At 45.7% G+C, this 21,545-nt stretch overlaps 1 protein-coding gene across 2 annotated transcripts in view; it reads right to left on the bottom strand.

The window, feature by feature from the left end:
- Window positions 1-21,545, bottom strand: part of TTC31 (tetratricopeptide repeat domain 31) — a 229,677-nt gene that overhangs the window by 71,571 nt on the left and 136,561 nt on the right. For both annotated transcript variants that reach the window (XM_077455711.1, XM_077455710.1), the window contains exons 10-14: window positions 10,891-10,995; window positions 7,994-8,084; window positions 7,806-7,869; window positions 3,729-3,806; window positions 1,391-1,493 (exon numbers count right to left, since the gene is read on the bottom strand). In XM_077455711.1, coding sequence (XP_077311837.1) covers window positions 1,391-1,493; window positions 3,729-3,806; window positions 7,806-7,869; window positions 7,994-8,084; window positions 10,891-10,995 — 441 coding nt within the window. The remainder of the gene's footprint in view (window positions 1-1,390; window positions 1,494-3,728; window positions 3,807-7,805; window positions 7,870-7,993; window positions 8,085-10,890; window positions 10,996-21,545) is intronic.

The following is a 21,545-nucleotide window of genomic DNA, read 5'->3' as shown; positions in this document are numbered from 1 at the left end:
CAGCCACCCCCCCCCAGCCTGCCATCCCCCAGACAGCCACCCCCCCAGACTGCCATCCCGCAGACGGCCACCCCCCCCCAGCCTGCCATCCCCCAGACAGCCACCCCCCCAGACTGCCATCCCGCAGACGGCCACCTCCCCCCCCAGCCTGCCATCCCCCTCCCAGCCTGCCATCCCCCAGACAGCCACCCCCCCCCCCCCCAGACTGCCATCCTGCAGACGGCCACCCCCCCCCCCCCCCAGCCTGCCATCCCCCTCCCAGCGTGCCATCCCCCAGACAGCCACCCCCCCAGACTGCCATCCCGCAGATGGCCACCTCCCCAGCCTGCCATCCCCCAGACGGCCACCCCCCCCAGACTGCGTTCCCCCCGCAGACGGCCACCCCCCCAGCCTGCCATCCCCCTCCCAGCTTGCCATCCCCCAGACGGCCACCCCCCCAGGCTGCCACCCCCCCTCAGACTGCCATCCCGCAGACAGACACCCCCCCAGACTGCCACTCTCCCGACTGACACCCCCCCCCAGACTGCCATCCCCCCCCCAGACTGCCGTCTCCCTCCCAGACTGCCATCCCCCCCCCCAGACTGCCGTCTCCCTCCCAGACTGCCATCCCCCCCAGACTGCCGTCTCCCAGACTGCCATCTCCCTTCCAGACTACCATCTTCCCAACTGCCATCCCCCAAACTGCCGTCCCCCAGACTGCTACCACTACTACACCACTATTAGACTGCTACTATACCACTACTATACGCCTACTATACCACTATTAGACTGCTACTATACCACTATTAGACTGCTACCACACCACTACTATACCACTATTAGACTGCTACTATAACACTACTACATCGCTATTCGACTGCTACTATACCACTATTAAGACTGCTACTATACTACTACTACACCACTATTAGACTGCTACCACTACTACACCGCTATTAGACTGCTACTACACCACTACTATCAGACTGCTACCACATCATTACTATGCCATGATTAGACTGCTACTATACCACTACTACATTGCTATTCGACTGCTGCTACACCCCTACTACACCACTATTAAGACTGCTACTATACCACTACTAAACTATGAGACTGCTTCCACTATTACACCACTATTAGACTGCTATTATACCACTACTATACCACTATTAGACTGCTACTACACCACTACTACATCGCTATTCAACTGCTACTAAACCACTTCTAAACCACTGCTAGACTGCTATTACACCACTACTATACCATTTCTACACCGATCTTCACTAGCTTCCGAGCACCCTGGTGCATTGTGAAGACAATAGGTTGATTCTCTGATTGGATGAGGCGCAGAGCATGATGTCACTGCCCCGCCTCCCTACATCTATTGGAAGGGGTTGGTCTCACTTACCTGCAGTCCCTCCAGGGCTTTGGCTGTAGCGACAGGACACTTATAATTCACAAAAGCACAGAAGCGTTCAGCAAGCAGTCGGATGCTGTGCAGTTCTCCATAACTAGAGAGAAAACACAAAGAGCGATGAGTGCGTGTGTGTGCGCAGACGGGCGATATCTGGGCGAGAAGCTGCGCGTCCCCAGGGGCATGCGAGAGAGCGGCCGCCCTGGGGAGCCGTCATGTGACGTCCAACCAGAACGAGAGCCGCACCGCCCCGTCGTCATTTGACGGTGGACGGACGGCAAGCGCTTAAATGTATTATTTTCTCCAACATTCTACAAACAATACCCCAAAATGTAAACGTTTGTTTGAAATCTTTGCAAATTTATTAAAAAAGAAAATCAAATCCCATGTATAGAAGTTACACGGTCGGTGAGGCGGAGACACCAGTCCATCAAGATCTACCTATGGGGTGTATGTTTGTGTCAATACTTTTGTGAAGCTCCTTTGGCACCAATTACAGCCTCAGGTCTTGTTGAGTATGATGCTACAAGCTCGGCACACCTATCTTTGGCAGTTTCTCCCATTCTTCTTTGTAGGACCTCTCAATCGGGTTCAAGTCCGGGCTCTGGCCGGGCCACTCAAGGACATTCACAGAGATGTCCCGTAGCCACTCCTATGTTATCTTGGTTGTGTGTTTAGGGTCGTTGGCCTGTTGGAAGATGAACCTTCAACCCCAGTCTGAGGTCCAAAGCAGGTTTTCATTGAGGATGTCCTTGCACATGGCTGCATTCAACTTTCCCTCAATCCTGACTAGTCTCCCAACTCCTGCCACTGAAAAACATCCCCACACCATGATGCCGCCACCATGCTTCACAGTAGGGATGGCATAGGCCAGGTGATGAGCGGTGCCTGGTTTCCTCCAGACATGACACTTGCCATTCAGGCCAAATAGTTCAATCTTTGTTTCATCAGACCAGAGAATTTTGTTTCTCATGGTCGGGGAGTCCTTCAGGTGCCTTTTGGCAAACTCCAGGTGGGCTGTCATGTGCCTTTTACTGAGGAGTGGCTTCCATCTGGCCACTCTACCATACAGACCTGATCGGTGGAGTGCTTTGGAGATGGTTGTTCTTCTGGAAGGTTCTCCTCTCTCCACAGAGAAACGTTGGAGCTCTGTCAGAGGGACCATCAGGTTCTTGGTCACCTCCCTGACTAAGGCCCTTCTCCCCCGATCGCTCAGTTTGGCGGGGCGGCCTACTCCAGGAAGAGTCCTGGTGGTTCCAAAGGTCTTCCATTTACAGATGATGGAGGCCACTGAGCTCATTGGGACCTTCAGTGCTGTAGACAGTTTTCTGTACCCTTCCCCCGATCTGTCCCTCCATACAATCCTTTGTCGGAGGTCTACAGACAATTCCTTGGACTTCATGGCTTGGATTGTGCTCTGACATGCACTGTTACCTGTGGGACCTTCTATAGAGAGGTGTGTGCCTTTCCAAATCATGTCCAATCACCTGAATCTACCACAGGTGACCTCCAATCAGGTTGTAGAAACTTCTCAAGGATGATCAGTGGAAACAGGAGGCACCTGAGCTCAATTCTGAGTGTCATGGGAGGAGCCGGTGATAAATATGTACATGGGAGGAGCCTGTGATACCTATGTACATGGGAGGAGCCTGGGATACTTATGTACATGGGAGGAGCCTGGGATACTTATGTACATGGGAGGAGCCTGGGATACTTATGTACATGGGAGGAGCCTGGGATACTTATGTACATGGGAGGAGCCTGGGATACTTATGTACATGGGAGGAGCCTGGGATACTTATGTACATGGGAGGAGCCTGGGATACTTATGTACATGGGAGGAGCCTGGGATACTTATGTACATGGGAGGAGCCTGGGATACTTATGTACATGGGAGGAGCCTGTGATACTTATGTACATGGGAGGAGCCTGGGATACTTATGTACATGGGAGGAGCCTGGGATACTTATGTACATGGGAGGAGCCTGTGATACTTATGTACATGGGAGGAGTCTGTTATACTTATGTACATGGGAGGAGTCTGTGATACTTATGTACATGGGAGGAGCCTGTGATACTTATGTACATGGGAGGAGTCTGTGATACTTATGTACATGGGAGGAGTCTGTTATACTTATGTACATGGGAGGAGTCTGTGATACTTATGTACATGGGAGGAGTCTGTGATACTTATGTACATGGGAGGAGTCTGTTATACTTATGTACATGGGAGGAGTCTGTTATACTTATGTACATGGGAGGAGCCTTCAGCTTCGTGACGGAAGAACCCAAGTATTACACAACTGAGACAAGAACGGGACCATCTGCTCACCACTTAAATGCATCTCTCAGTAGCTTTTCTGTGATCTGGTCGGTGATATTTCCCACCCACAAAGAGCAGCTCTGAGATCTGTGAAATAGAGAAATGACACAGGAATTAATAGTACATCTCTCCATCATACATCTTCCCAATGACATCCGAACATTAGGAGGACATGAGCTTCAGGAGACACATAGATTCTATATATCCAGGGCCCCTTTCCTGGCACTTTTTGTTTACAAGGTTAAATCAGTATATTTTTGCTAGAAGATTACTTAAAACTCCCTAAAATGCTACTGTGTGTATATATATATATATACACACACACACACATACTATTAACAAACATATATATATATATATATATATATATATATATACACACACACATTATATATATATATATATATATATATATATATATATATATATATACATACATACACACACATATATACACCGGTATATACACACACACACCGGTGTATATTATATATACACATACACACACACATATACACACACACACACACACACATATACACATACATATACACTGTATCTCACAAAAGTGAGTACAAACCGCACTCACATTTGTGTAAATCTTTTCTTTTATCTTTTCGTGTGACAACACTGAAGAAATGACACTTGTCTACAATGTAAAGTAGTGAGTGTATAACAGTGTAAATTTCCTGTCCCCTCAAAATAACTCAACAGACATTAATGGCTGTGTGTTGAGTCATTTTGAGGGGACGGCAAATTGACACTGTTATACAAGCTGTACACTCACTACTTTACATTGTAGACAAGTGTCATTTCTTCAGTGTTGTCACATGAAAAGAGAGAAGAAAAGATTTACAAACATGTGAGGGGTGTACTTACTTTTGTGAGATACTGTATGTATATATATATATATATATATACACACATATACACACACACACACAGACAGAGAGTTTTCTTTTTAGCAGAGACTCAAGGGAAAAAAATGGCGATCGTTGTAATTTTTTTTTATGTCACATGGTATGTGCACAGCGGTTTTATAAATACAATAAAAAGAAAAAAAAATTAAACATTTAAACTAATAAAAAAACAAAAACAAAAAAAAAACACAATATATACCCCATCTTTTTGTATAGTATTAAAGATGATGTTACGCTGAGAAAATAGATACCTAACATGTCACTCTTTTAAATTGCACACGCTCATGGAAAGGCGACAAACTACGGTACATAAACATCACCATAGGCAGCACTTTAAACGCCTTCACAGGTTACCTGTTTAGAGTTATAGAAAATGTCTTGTGCTAGAATTATTGCTCTCGCTCTAATGTTCACGGCGATACCTCACATGTGTGGTGCAAACGACGTTTACATATGCGTGTGTGACTTACGTATGCGTTCACTTCTGCGCACAAGCACAGAGGGATGGGGGCATTTTACATTTTTTCCCATTAGTTTTGTTTGATCCCTTTTATTCCTATTACAAGTAATGTAAACATCCCATGTCATAGAAATAAGGGATGACAGGTCCTCTTTATGGAGGGATCTGGGGTTTATTAGACCCCAAATCTCTCCTCTACCCTTTGAGCAAAAGATTAAAAAAATAATAATTTTTGATCTTTTGCTTTAAAAAATAAAAATAAAATGTGTTTACTTCTGCCCTAGGAGTGAGCTCAGGATGTTTGCTCTGGTCCTTCCAGATCATAGAGGTGATTAGAGACGATCTAGTCTCTGCTCACCTCTATGGCCGGCCACGCCAATGTCACGTCACATTCGGCTATCCTTCATATTTTGCTACCTGCTGGAGTGCGCGATGCCCCCATATATGTTGCAGCACAGGGCCCCTCGCGGGCTCGCTTCAGGCACGGCCTCCCTTCGCTCGCCACGCTTCGGGCACGGCCTCGCTTCGCTCGTCACGCTTCGGGCACGGCCTCGCTTCGCTCGCCACGCTTCGGGCACGGCCTCGCTTCGCTCGCCACGCTTCGGGCACAGCCTCGCTCGCCACGCTTCAGGCACGCCACGCTCGCCACACTTTAGGCACGGCCACGCTCGCCACGCTTCAGGCACGGCCACGCTTCGCTCGCCACGCTTCGGGCACAGCCTCGCTCGCCACGCTTCAGATCCATCCTGCCTTGTATCACTGGTTCAGGCTGGTGGTGGACATGTAATGGTGTGGGGGATGGGCTATCACCGGTTCAGGCTGTTGGTGGGGGTGAAATTATGTGGGGGATATTTTCTTGGCACACTTTGGGCCCCTTAGTACCAATTGAGCATGGTTTAAACCCCACGGCCTACCTGAGTATTGTTACTGACCATGTCCATCCCTTTATGACTACAGTGTCCCCATCTTCTGATGGCTCCTTCCAGCAGGATAATGCACCATGTCACAAAGCTCTGATCATCTCACCACTGGACAATGAGGTCACTGTCCTCCAATGGCCTCCACACTCACCACATCTCATCCAATAGAGCACCTTTGGGATGTGGTGGAAGATCGGCATCATGGATGTGCAGCCGACAAATTTGCAGCAACTGCGTGATGCTATCATGTCACTATGGAGCAAAATCTCTGATGAACGTTTCCAACACCTTTGTATCTATGCCACCAAGAATGAACGCAAAAGGGGGTCCAACCCGCGACTAACAAGGTGGACCTAATAAAGGGGGTTCCAACCTGGGACTAGCAAGGTGGACCTAATAAAGGGGGTCCAACCCAGGACTAGCAAGGTGGACCTAATAAAGGGGGTCCAACCCGGGACTAGCAAAGTGGACCTAATAAAAGGGGGTTCCAACCCGGGACTAGCAAGGTAGACCTAATAAAGGGTGTTCCAACCAGGGACTAGCAAGGTGGACCTAATAAAGGGGGTCTAACCCGGGACAAGCAAGGTGGACCTAATAAAGGGGGTCCAACATGGGACTAGCAACTGGACCTAAAAAAGGGGGTCCAACCTGGGACTAGCAAGGTGCACCTAATAAAGGGGGTTCCAACCCGGGACTAGCAAATGGACCTAAAAAAGGGGGTCCAACCTGGGACTAGCAAGTGGACCTAATAAAGGGGGTTCCAACCCGGGACTAGCAACTGGACCTAAAAAAGGGGGTCCAACCTGGGACTAGCAAGGTGGACCTAATAAAGGGGGTCCAACCCGGGACTAGCAAGGTGGACCTAATAAAGAGGGTCTAACCCGGGACTAGCAAAGTGGGACTAGCAACTGGACCTAAAAAAGGGGGTCCAACCTGGGACTAGCAAGGTGGACCTAATAAAGGGGGTCCAACCCGGGTCTAGCAAGGTGGACCTAATAAAGGGGGTCTAATCCGGGACAAGCAAGGTGGACCTAATAAAGGGGGTCCAACATGGGACTAGCAACTGGACCTAAAAAAGGGGGTCCAACCTGGGACTAGCAAGGTGCACCTAATAAAGGGGGTTCCAACCCGGGACTAGCAAATGGACCTAAAAAAGGGGGTCCAACCTGGGACTAGCAAGTGGACCTAATAAAGGGGGTTCCAACCCGGGACTAGCAACTGGACCTAAAAAGGGGGTCCAACCTGGGACTAGCAAGGTGGACCTAATAAAGGGGGTCCAACCTGGGACTAGCAAGGTGGACCTAATAAAGGGGGTCCAACACGGGACTAGTAACTGGACCTAAAAAAGGGGGTCCAACCCGGGACTAGCAAGGTGGACCTAATAAAGTTGGCTCGGTGAGTGTATATTTCTTAAAGGTAGAGTGCTGCACTTCTCATACACATTTCCAGTGTTGGGACCACAGAAGGGTGCTTAGCTGCTGACCATATAATTATTTTTAACCAGAAGCGCAGAGATATAAACGTTCCGTTGGAGATCCCATCTTGCCGGATGGTAGCAGTTTTGTAGGACCCATAATGACCAATAAAAAAAACCGTCTGCAGTAATATTCCTCCGCAGTCCCAGCACTGAGCAGAGAACCCGGACACGCACGCTTGAGTTTAAGATGAAGAAGAAAGCCAAATCTGCATAAGTGACGCGTCCCGGGAAGGCGTTTTTACGATCCGCCGTCATCGGAAAGCGGTTTTATACAATTCCTCGGGGCGGCAGACGTGCGCTCATACTCACAAGTCATTTAAGAAGAGCAGCTCCTCTTCTGCCGAATCCTCCAGGTTCACATTTTCCTGCAACACTGCGCCGCCGGTCACCGGAAAGAAGAGAGAGTTACTGAGCGCCGGTCACATGACACACCTCCCCCTCCCCCCCCCCCCCGCAAACCAGAAAATAAAACTGACGTTACAAATTGAGAAAATTACCTTTGGCAGAAATTGGAGCTTCCATGACAGCAGCCACAGATTCATATTCCTCCAGCAAAGCCACGCTCTGCTCCTGGGTGAATCCATGAACCTTGAAAGAGATTTAAATACTCATTAGAGAAGCACCGAGCGGTACGTCTTAATGTGAAGAACAATACGCGGCTATTACCGGAGATCACCGAATTAGACTTCTCATTTACTTTGGTAAATCTGTGTATTTAACTGTTTAACCACTTGAGATTTTTGTGTTTAAAATCTTTTTTTTTGCAAGAAAATTACAACATTATATATTTTATTTTCAGACACCCTAGAGAATAAAATGGCGGTTGTTGCTATACTTAATGTCACACCGTATTTGCGCAGAAATCTTACAAGCGCAATTTTTTTGGGGGAAAAAAAATACACTTTTTTTAAATAAAAAAAACAAGACAACATTAAAAGGTAGCCCAATTTTTTTTTTTCAGATATTGTGAAAGAGATGATGTTACGCCGAGTAAATTGATACCCAACATGTCACGCTTGAAAATTGTGCCCGCTCGTGGAATGGCGCCAAACTTTTACCGTTAAAAATCTCCACAGGCGACGTTTAAACATTTCGACAGGTTACCAGTTTTGAGTTACAGAGGAGTTCCAGGGCTAGAATTATTGCTCTCGCTCTAACGATCGCGGCGATACCTCACATGTGTGGTTTGAACACCGTTTTCATATGCGTGCACTACTTACATATGCGTTCGCTTCTGCGCGCAAGCTCAGCGGGATGGGGCGCTAAAAATTTTTTTTCTTATTATACTTTTTTTTTTTTTTTACACTGTCCTTTTTTAATAAGCTATTTTGGATCACTTTTATTTCTATTGTAAATATCCTTTCTTCACTATGAGATTTGGGGGTCAAAAAGACCTTAGATCTCATATTTACACACACATATATATATATATATATATATATATAGAAATGATAATCATATATATATATATATATATATATATATATATATATATATATATATACATATCCATCTAATATATATATATATATATATATATATATATATTTATATATCCATCTAATATTATATATATATATATATATATATATATATATATATATATATATATATATATATATATATAAATTATAATCTATATATATATATATTTTTTTATTTTTTTCCAAAAATAAAAAATAAAAAATGTCCTCTTTAAGACCATTGGGCGGAAGTGATGTTTCATTTCACTTCCGCCATCCAATGGAATGGAGCCGAGCGGGGAGGACATCTTTCCCTTACTTGGCATCCAGCCTGTGAGGGAAGAGGACCGATCGTCTCTGCTGCTACCGACGACTCCGGTAAGCAGGGGGAGGGAGGGGGGGGGGCCTCTCCCGCCCCCGGGAAAAGTGATCTTTTGGCAAATCCGCCTCCGAGACTTATCTGAAAGCCGACTGACCGCTGTTGAAGAAGATACTGGGGTTATGGCAGCTATCTGCTGCCATAACAACGATTTTCCCCTTTAAAACAGCTGAAGTATAATGACGGGGGGGCGGTTGGCAAGTGGTTAAAATTTGTGTCTTTTTCGAAGATTGAGAAATTCAAGTGACCTCAAGCTGCAATTCAATCTGCTTATGTAGCACCCTCTAGTGTGCTACTAGATTATTGCAGGCAAATTTAGGTTTTGACTCATGGTAACCGTAGGAGTCTGTAATCAGGTCAGATTACTAGAGGTCAGGGTGAATGGTGCTACAGTGTGGGTCTCTCTGGTACCTGTCCCTGGGTCTAGAAGCTTGGATAAGCTTCTAGAAGTTAGTGGGCGGAGGCCAGGCGGTCCTGAGCTGCATACTTGAGGGAATCTGGCCAATCCCCAGGCAGAGGGTCTAGGAGGGTGGCTGAGGCAGCCCTTAAATATGGGACAGCCAGGGTAACAGGGGAGTTGGGTGGAAGATGGAGTGCTGGGGAGGCTGTTGGTGGCCTAGGAGGGTTTCCCAAGGTCTGGGGGTGGGGCTTTGCCTTCAGATTGGGCTCGGGCTGGCTTAGGAAGATCCATTCAGCATCACGGTTGGAACAGGATTTTTGCCTGAGAACAGTGGGAGCAAGGAGGTCAGAGTGAGTACATCGGAACACCCAGGGATTCACAAGGGGAGAGAGTGCCACATGTAGCAAGTTTTCAGAGGACGGCGCGGTGCTTAACCCTTTTTCTCCCTTGCCCTGGGGGAATCTTCAGAGCATCAGCCAGGACAGCTGGTAGTGCCTGCAAGCAGTGGAGCTGGGATCAGCTCTACAACAGGATATTATGACATTTTCCAATTGGGACTAAGAGCTCCTAGTCCGTAAGGGACTTACTTGCTACTGATCCTTAAAGACTGAGTGTGTCCAGGAAGGAGAACAGTCCAGGATCCTATCTCTGTATATATGAAGGACGTTGTCCTCATCTGTGTTCAAGTCAAGTTGGGCATCCCTTAAATTTCTCTACCCCATCCAAGTTGTTACCCCTAATAAAACAAAAAACAAAGCCAAGAGACTGACTTCTGGTGTCTGGGTGCAAGTGGAAGATGTGTGTTGCCTGGCTGTGCAGAAGAAGGGGGAAACAGTAACCAGCAGCCCCTGTGGGGGTAGTGCTAAACTTATATTTTGCCTTCCCTGGTCTATGAAGCCTTCTGACTTTTACCTCCCGTCATGGTCACTGCAAAAATATGACACAAATGTAGAAAGAACTTTCCCCCTCCTAATGTTGGTTGTAAAGCCGGGTTCATGCATCTGCGCCACCGACATCCACCAAAAAAGTATCCCACTGGCGAGATCTCTGAACTTAGATCCCTGTCTCCTCCCATTACTACAGTCATATCACATAAATTATACATGATGGAGAATACAATGACAGGCATGGCTCTGCTTCTTTTCACATTACCATGAGCTGTAGAACTTGACATGTATGGATCTCCTTCACGGCCTCCTTACACCCGTTGTCCAGCTGTAAAACCATCTGGAAAGCTTCTTCTGCCTCGCCATACCTCTGTGGATGTAGATGTGGAATTATCAGCTGGATAGAGCATGGAGACTACTGGAGAAGAAAGTTCATTCATACTGAAACACTGTATTGGATGTGTGATGGGAAAATTCTGCCAGGCCTACTATGACCAAACGGACTCCAAAAATGAGAGGACCTACTATGACCTAAAGGACTTCACAAGGAGAGGACCTACAGGATTACAGAAATGAGAGGACCGTCTATGACCTAAATAACTTCACAAGGAGAAGACCCACAGGAATGAGAGGACCTACTATGACCTAGAGGACTCCACAAACAAGAAGACCTAATATAACCTACAGGACTTCACAAACGAGAGGACCTAATATGAACATGACCCCACAAAGGAGAGGACCTGCTAAGACCTACAAGACTCCACAAATGAGGAACTAAAATGACCTACAGGAGTCCAAAAGGAGAGGGCCTGCTACGACCTACGGGACTTCACAAATGAGAGGAACTACTATGACCTAAAGGACTTCACCAGGAGATGACCTACAGGACTCCACAAAAGAGAGGACCTTCTATGACCTAAATGACTTCACAAGGAGAAGACCCACAGGACTCCATAAATGAGAGGACCTACTATGACCTAGAGGACTTCACAAGGAGAGGACCTACAGGACTACAGAAATGAGAGGACCGTCTATGACCTAAATAACTTCACAAGGAGAAGACCCACAGGAATGAGAGGACCTACTATGACCTAGAGGACTCCACAAACAAGAAGACCTAATATAACCTACAGGACTTCACAAATGAGAGGACCTAATATGAACATGACCCCACAAAGGAGAGGACCTGCTAAGACCTACAAGACTCCACAAATGAGGAACTAAAATGACCTACAGGAGTCCAAAAGGAGAGGGCCTGCTATGACCTACGGGACTTCACAAATGAGAGGAACTACTATGAACTAAAGGACTTCACAAGGAGAGGACCTACAGGACTCCACAAAAGAAAGAACCTTTTATGACCTAAATGACTTCACAAGGAGAAGACCCACAGGACTCCACAAATGGGAGGACCTACTATGACCTAGAGGACTCCACAAAAGAGAGTACCTACTATGACCTAGAGGACTCCACAAACAAGACGATTTAATATAACCTACAGGACTCCACAAATGAGAGGACCCGCTATAACCTACAGGACTCCACAAACTAGAGGACCTACTATAGCCTACAAGACTCCATAAAGGAGAGGACCTACTATAAGCTACAGGACTTTATAAACGAGACAACTTACTTTAAGCTACAAAAAGGTTGAGTCCCAAGCATTAATCACAGGAAAAAACACATAATGCAATATATGTTCAGCTGAATCATGCTGCTGTCTAATGCAAAGGATCAGATGCTGCAATGCTGAAGATAAAGAGGGATGACAGCGCTCAGGAACTGAGCTGGAATTGATAGGTGATGGCACAAGGCAGTAAGGCTGGCTCAGGCACTGATGGATCACTAGGACTGACTGGGACAACCAACCAAGAGACACCGACCATGGAAAGCCACAAGAACACCGTCATGGTTATGCAGTAATCTTCCTCGGTCTGCTTACCTCTACTCATGTGTTCAGACTAAGAGGCCAGCCACTTCCACCTGGTGGTTTTTATAACCTCTCCTCTAAGCATGGCTCCACCCCAGGCCCCATCAGGGAGCCCTATATTAACCTGTGCACTGCAAACCAGCGGTGCTGATCAACCATTGTGTATTCACTGTATGTTTGGCTTCCTGTTTCCTGCTTGCCGCGTGCTCTACGTTTGTCTCTGTTACCGACCTTGGCGTGTTCTCGACTATTCCTGTCTGCTTGTGACCTTGACCTTTTGGCATGTCCCCGACTATCCCTGTCTGCCTGTGACCCTGAACCTTTGGTGTGTACTCTGTTATTCCTGTCTGCTAGTTGCCCTGACCTCTGCCTAATCCCTTTTCTATCCTTGCTGTTCCAGCCTGCTGTTTCCTTCTCCTGTAGACTACCGTGAGCGTGAGCTGTGAGACCCTGGGGGCCACGACCTGGACCCAGACTGCAGCACAGTCCATCCTCACCACTAGAGGCTCTGGTGAACACCTGCTGGCTCTTAGACTCCGCGCCCCGATGAATAATCTATGCTCCAGCTCCAACTGGGATCTGTGTTAATGATCCAGTAGACCTGCTTCCTGAACCTCCCTGGGTACAATCCGCAGCAGTCAGTCCTAAGGTCCACTACCTTAGCGGTGCACTTCCGATTCCTACGGAGTGCATCTGTCACCTGATCTCAGGTGACCTGACAAACACGCAAGCTGTAGTGTGTAGAGCCAAGCAGCTGACTGTATCCAGGGGAAAGCTCCGTAGTGAGCTTCAAAGGAAGGGGGTGTCACCGAAGACAATCCGAAACGGAGGTGTCAGAGAAGGAACCATATCCTCTATATATATCCATTATGGTTTTCTTTTTTCCTTTTTTCCTTTATAGACCCTATCTGATTTGAATTCTGTAGGTCTGCATGTGTGTAGATGCATATATTATATAGATATACACAGGCGGCGTATCATTATTTTTGCAGTTTTTATTTTCAGAATGTCTATGGGACTTGTAATATAAGAGTTGAAGTGGTTGTAAACCCTTTTGGCTTACTTTTATCTATAGGTAAGCCTAGAATAAGGCTTACCTATAGGTAGTGGAAAGATCTTCTAAAGTGCGCCGTTTAGGAGAGACTTCACTTGTAGTGCACCGATGTCATTGGCACATGCTCTGAAGAAATGGACCTCTGTGCCGTTTCTTCCCCACCGCGTGCTGTGACTGACGGCTCCCACGTCATGCTGACTGTGTCCATGGGAAGCTTTTCCCCTGTACACAGTCAGTTGCTTGGCTCTATCTACATCGCCGGTGTCAGTGACACCATCTTCCCTTGCCAGCGGGTCCGGCTCTACACACTGCAGCTGGCATGTCTTTGAAGCTTTGCATGGTCGGTGTCCCTTGGTTAGTTGTCTCGGTCGGTCCTAGTGATCCATCAGTGCCTGAGCCAGCCTTACAGCCTTGTGCCATCATCTATCAATTCCAGCTCCGTTTCTGAGCGCTGTCAACCCTTTTTGTCTTCACTATAAGCTACAGGACTCCATAAAGGAGAGGGCCTACTATGATCTAGAGCAGTGATGGTGAACCTTGGCACCCAAGATGTTTTGGAACTACATTTCCCATGATGCTCATGCACTCTGCAGTGTAGCTGAGCATCATGGGAAATGAAGTTCCAAAACATCTGGGGTGCCAAGGTTCGCCATCACTGATCTAGAGGGCTCCACAAACAAGAGGACCTGCTATAACCTACAGGACTCCACAAATTAGAGGACCTGCTATAACTACAGGCCTCCACAAACTAGAAGACCTGCTATAACCAACAGGACTCCACAAACTAGAGGACCTGCTATAACTACAGGACTCCACAAACAAGAGGACCTGCTATAACTACAGGACTCCACAAACAAGAGGACCTGCTATAACCAACAGGACTCCACAAACAAGAGGACCTGCTATAACTACAGGACTCTGCAAACTAGAGGACCTGCTATAACCTACAGAAGTCCATAAATTATAGAACCTACTAAAAGCTACAGGACTCCACAAACGAGAGGACCTGCTATAATTAACAGGACTCCACAAACTAGAGGACCTGCTATAACCAACAGGACTCCACAAACTAGAGGACCTGCTATAACCAACAGGACTCCACAAACTAGAGGACCTGCTATAACCTACAGAAGTCCATAAATTATAGAACCTACTAAAAGCTACAGGACTCCACAAAGGAGAGGACCTGCTATAACCAACAGGACTCCACAAAGGAGAGGACCTGCTATAATTAACAGGACTCCACAAACTAGAGGACCTGCTATAACCAACAGGACTCCACAAACTAGAGGACCTGCTATAACCAACAGGACGCCGCAAACTAGAGGACCTGCTATAACCTACAGAAGTCCATAAATTATAGAACCTACTAAAAGCTACAGGACTCCACAAAGGAGAGGACCTGCTATAACCAACAGGACTCCACAAAGGAGAGGACCTGCTATAATTAACAGGACTCCACAAACTAGAGGACCTGCTATAACCAACAGGACTCCACAAACTAGAGGACCTGCTATAGCCTACAGAAGTCCATAAATTATAGAACCTACTGAAAGCTACAGGACTCCACAAACGAGAGGACCTGCTATGACCTAGAGGTCTCCAAAAACAAGAGGACCTACTATAACCTACATGACTCCACAAAGGAGAGGACCTACTATGACTAAAGCCGCGTACACATGGGCGGACTGTATGGCCAACTTAGTCCGTCAGACAATCCGACGGACAGTCCGTCCTACTTTCGAATGAACGGACTTGACCACACACGGATGCACAAACAGTCCGTCGAAAGTATGCGCGATGACGTGTACAGCACATACGACGGGACTAGAAATAGGAAGTCCAATACACAGCAATGCAACCTTTCGCCGTGTAAATCCTTTCTGAGCATGCACCATACTTAGTCCGTCGAACTAGCATACTGACGAGCGGATTGTCCGCTGAAACCAAAGTATGACGGACAGTATTACGGAAATTCCGAAATACTTAGTCCGCCAGACTGCACGCTGAAAAAGTCCGCTGAAGCCCACACACGAGCGGACTGTCCGCTGAAATGTGTTTCGACGGACTAAGTTGGCCAGACAGTCCGCCCGTGTGTACGCGGCTTTACAACCTGAAACTTACACAAGAGATAGGAATACATTCTGTTCAAACCAACCTTCTGGAAAATGCATTTACATTGGAACTTCATCAACACACCTAAAAATGCTTGTTTGTAAAAAAATGAAATGCAAGGCTAAATGAAAAGCACGGTGACCATGGATTCAATTCATGTAATCAAATTTACACTTCAGCGCTCCAACAATGATGTTAGCATTTTTAAGGTTTTAGGACTAGGCGTGTGCCTTACCGATATAGTTTCAACTTGTTTGTAGGGGCTTGACTTCTCGAAATACTGGACACCAGTCTGATTTTTTAGGACAATTAGGACAACTGCCCACCTTCCTTTACCCGTACAATGGGAACATTTGAGAGGCCTTTAAGGACACTCTTATTTGACAGGATGAAGCCAGGTGGGCAAGGCTTAGCCCAGACGTCCTAGATGCTAAACCAGAGGGGCACAAAAGGAAAGGCTCTTGCTTGTCAATGATAGAACTCAGTGTCTGCTCTCAGGAAGGACTTTAATGCTCTCAGGAAGGACTTTAATGCTCTCAGGAAGGACTTTTATGCTCTCAGGAAGGACTTTTATGCTCTCAGGAAGGACTTTTATGCTCTCAGGAAGGACTTTAATGCTTTAAAGGTCACCTTCTCTCTGCTATACATCAAAACGATCTGTAAAAGTAGACGCTTTATACTTACCTGGTCCAGTGCCAGTACATAGAACCTTCACTCTACTGCAGAGCTTACACCCCGAAGGATGTTTACATCAAAAAATTCTGGGAGGTGTTGTTTCCCCTGTCATACTCTGTGGTTCCTCCTGCCTGACCCTACGTCACTGCAGGTTATGGCCGAAGTCATTTTCAAGTGCGGCCTGATTTGTCGTTTTGTCGGCACAAGCTTACTTTAAGCCTAGAGTTCTATTTTTGAGTTTTAGAATTTAACATCAGGGGGGAGGTTTAAAACTATTCCCTCTCTGAATCATGAATGGTATGAATGACGGCATTCATGAAGACTAATCCTGGTGTCCACAGCAAAAGGTGCCCCATCGTGTGTGTGTAGGGAGATTATTTACTATAGTGCTGGGCTTGCCTTAGGAGAAACTACATCACGTAAAAGGGCCAAAGAAATGAGTAATAAGTATACCGAGCTACAAAAGATGACCGTCTGAGGAAACGAAACATAGGAAAAAGCCAACACTTCCAACTCAACACCCAACTGATGACCCATATCAGCAGAAACCACCACATTTCAGCCCCTGTCTGCATTCCCTTAATACGTTGGTGTTTGTATGGAGGTGGGATGAAGGTGGGATGTCAGTAAAGAGTCATCTTGGATGTTCAGTTGCAGAGCTGGCTTTTTTCTATGTCTGGATCTGCGTCGCCATTTAGCGAAGCCCCCACCTCCTACAGTCTGGTCATGTGAGGTTGGCACGATGTGGTTTGATGTATGAGAAGCCCACTGAACCCGACTCCTTCTGTCACCCATTTTGCACTCAGCAATGCAAGCTTGAAACCAGGACTTCCATCATTCATTTACGGTTCTAGATATTACGGGTCTTAATGATCATCTGCTGCATCATAAATTACAGACGTCAAAAGGTATATGTGCGACCAAGCGAAACGCAGACATTAACATTTCCTATGGGGTCAAAGTATAAACTTCAAAATTTCACACACCGGTGATAAAAAATCCCGAGCGTTACCGCCAGGAACTACAAGATGGTTTCTAGGATTGTACAGCACTACACACACAGCTTGTGTAATAAAGAGAGAGTCGGGACTAGGATCTCCCTTCCTACACAGGACAATCGGACGATTAAATTATACCAAAACCAGGCTGGATTCTGTGTGGAAAATCTCCAGTTCCTCCTAATGCTACAATAATATGACGATACTTCACACTGCTACAATAACACAACGATACTTCACACTGCTACAATAATACAACGATACTTCACACTGCTACAATAACACAACGATACTTCACACTGCTACAATAACACAACGATACTTCACACTGCTACAATAACACGACGATACTTCACACTGCTACAATAACACAACGATACTTCACACTGCTACAATAATACAACGATACTTCACACTGCTACAATAACACAACGATACTTCACACTGCTACAATAACACGACAATACTTCACACTGCTACAATAACACGACGATACTTCACACTGCTACAATAACACAACGATACTTCACACTGCTACAATAATACAACGATACTTCACACTGCTACAATAACACGACGATACTTCACACTGCTACAATAACACGACGATACTTCACACTGCTACAATAACACGACGATACTTCACACTGCTACAATAACACAACGATACTTCACACTGCTACAATAATACAACGATACTTCACACTGCTACAATAACACGACGATACTTCACACTGCTACAATAACACAACGATACTTCACACTGCTACAATACTACAACGATACTTCACACTGCTACAATAACACGACGATACTTCACACTGCTACAATAACACGACGATACTTCACACTGCTACAATAACACGACGATACTTCACACTGCTACAATAACACAACGATACTTCACACTGCTACAATAATACAACGATACTTCACACTGCTACAATAACACGACGATACTTCACACTGCTACAATAACACAACGATACTTCACACTGCTACAATACTACAACGATACTTCACACTGCTACAATAACACGACGATACTTCACACTGCTACAATAACACAACGATACTTCACACTGCTACAATACTACAACGATACTTCACACTGCTACAATAACACGACGATACTTCACACTGCTACAATAACACAACGATACTTCACACTGCTACAATAATACAACGATACTTCACACTGCTACAATAACACGACGATACTTCACACTGCTACAATAACACAACGATACTTCACACTGCTACAATACTACAACGATACTTCACACTGCTACAATAATATGACGATACTTCACACTGCTACAATAATACAAGGATATATCAAGAAATTTGTTGTGCTGTTGGTAAGGCTATGTTGCTTAAAATATTGAATATAATAAAAGTGCAAATAGCGCAAAAACATTTCATATACAGTATCTAACAAAAGTAAGTACACCCCTCACATTTCTGTAAATCTTTTCTTCTCTCTTTTCATGTGACAACACTGAAAATGTAAAGTAGTGAGTGTACAGCTTGTATAACAGTGTAAAATTTGTTGTCCCCTCAAAATAACTCAACACACAGCCATTAATGTCTAAACCGCTGGCAACTAAAGGGAGTACAACCCTAATGAAAATGTCCAAATTGGGCCCAAAGTGTCAATATTTTGTGTGGCCACCATTATTTTCAAGCACTGCCTTCACCCTCTTGGGCATGGAGGTCACCAGAGCTTCACAGGTCACCACTGGAGTCCTCTTCCCCTCCTCCATGACAACATCACGGAGCTGGTGGATGTTGGAGACCTTCCCCTCCTCCACCTTCCGTTTGAGGATGTCCCACAGATGCTAAATAGGGTTTAGGTCTGGAGACATGTTTGGCCAGTCCATCACCTTTATCCTCAGCTTCATTAGCAAGGCAGTGGTGGTCTTGGAGGTGTGTTTGGGGTGGTTATCATGTTGGAATACTGCCCTGCGGCCCAGTCTCTGAAGGGAGGGGATCATGCTCTGCTTCAGTATGTCACAGTACATGTTGGCATTCATGGTCCCCTCAATGATCTGTAGCCCCCCAGTGCCGGCAGCACTCATGCAGCCCCAGACCATGACACCCCCACCACCATGCCTGACTGTAGACAAGACACATTTGTCTTTGTCCTCCTCACCTGGTTGCCCCCACACACGCTTGTCACCATCTGACACCAAATACGTTTATCTTGGTCTCATCAGACCACAGGACATGGTTCCAGTAATCCATCTCCTTAGTCTGCTTGTCTTCAGCAAACTGTTTGCAGGCTTTCTTGTGCATCATCTTTAGAAGAGGCTTCCTTCTGGGACGACAGCCATGCAGACCAATTTGACGCAGCATGTGGCGTATGGTCTGAGCACTGACAGGCTGACCCCCCCACCCCTACAACCCCTGCAGCAATGCTGGCAGCACTCATACATCTATTTCCCAAAGACAACCTCTGGGTATGACGCTGAGCACGTGACCTCAACTTCTTTGGTGGACCATGGCGAGGCCTGTTCTGAGAGCAACCTGTCCTGTTATACCGCTGTATGGTCTTGACCACCGTGCTGCAGCACAGTGTCAGTCTCAGGGTCTTGGCAAACTTCTTATAGTCTAGGCCATGTTTATGTAGAGCAACAATTCTTTTTTTCAGATCCCCAGAGAGTTCTTTGCCATGAGGTGTCATGTTGAACTTCCAGTGACCAGTATGAGAGAGTGAGAGAAGTAACACCAAATTTAACACACCTGCTCCCCATTCACACCTGAGACCTTGTAACACTAACGAATCACATGACACCGGGGAGGGAAAAATCGCTAATTGGGCCCAATTTGGACATTTTCACTCAGGGGTGTACTCACTTTTGTTGCCGGCAGTTTAGACATTAATGGCTTTGTGTTGAGTTATTTTGAGGGGACAGGAAATTGACACTGTTATACAAGCTGTACACTCACTACTTTACATTGTAGACAAGTGTCATTTCTTCAGTGTTGTCACATGAAAAGAGAGAAGAAAAGATTTACAGAAATGTGAGGGGTGTACTCACTTTTGTGAGATACTGTATATACATAGCATGTGTGTACATGTACAATGGTAAATGACTGTAAACAATAAAGTGTTAAAACCATTTATAAGCCACAATCTGCATACATGGCATGAAAAAAACATGAAAATGAAAAAAAAAAGAATGGTACCATTTCCAATGCTTGTGATGAAAAACATTCTAAATAAGTATAAACTTTAAAAGTGCTCCAAGTGATCAACTGACAGTCCTCCACCACCGTGCAAAGGATGGACGCCTACCGGACATATAGACCTCAAACAAAGGTCTGACCGTGCATTAATGGGCTCAACTCCCCACTGCGGGCATGAAGATATATCTCCATTTCAGAAACCAGCAGGTCTAATGGATCATCAACAGGACCACTAGAATATATAGCCAGATAAACACCTAGCACCATACATCAGCAAGGCATATGAGGAGAGAAGAATAGATCGCTCATTGCGCAGTTTACAACAAATTACTTTGTTAAAAACATAATCTACTTATAAAATGTGTAAAAAAATTGCAACAAAAACAAGCACTCATCCTTTCCCCCAGGGGGCGTGCTGACGTCACCGCTATTCCCTCTAATCGATTACCCCATTGACGACGTCTTCTAAGACGAAACGTACATCGGGTGGAGGGAATAGCAGTGACGTCAGCACGCCCGCCGGGGGAAAAGGACGAATGTTTTTGTTGCAATGCCTGAAGTTTTTTTTTTACACATTTGTAAGTAGATTATGTTATTAATAAAGTAATACATTTTTGGAAACTGTGCAATGAGCAGTATAGGTATTGTCATGTGCAATGCGGCAAGTGCAGCTGTTGAACAACTATCTTCTTGCCGTTACACTAAGGCGCAGAATATCTTTGTTTTAACAATAATACAATGATACTTTTCCATACTGCTACAAAGATACTTCTTCCTACTGCTACAAAGATACAAAGATACTTCTTCCTACTGCTACAAAGATACAAAGATACTTCTTCCTACTGCTACAAAGATACTTCTTCCTACTGCTACAAAGATACAAAGATACTTCTTCCTACTGCTACAAAGATACTTCTTCCTACTGCTACAAAGATACTTCCTCCTACTGCTACAAA

Source organism: Lithobates pipiens, unplaced genomic scaffold (genome assembly GCF_037356315.1).
Source record: "Lithobates pipiens isolate NorthernLeopardFrog02 unplaced genomic scaffold, aLitPip1_a1.2 Scaffold_25, whole genome shotgun sequence".
NCBI classification, from domain to species: domain Eukaryota; kingdom Metazoa; phylum Chordata; class Amphibia; order Anura; family Ranidae; genus Lithobates; species Lithobates pipiens.
Note: the sequence above shows the minus strand (reverse complement) of the source record. Positions and strands in the feature narration are given on the sequence as shown.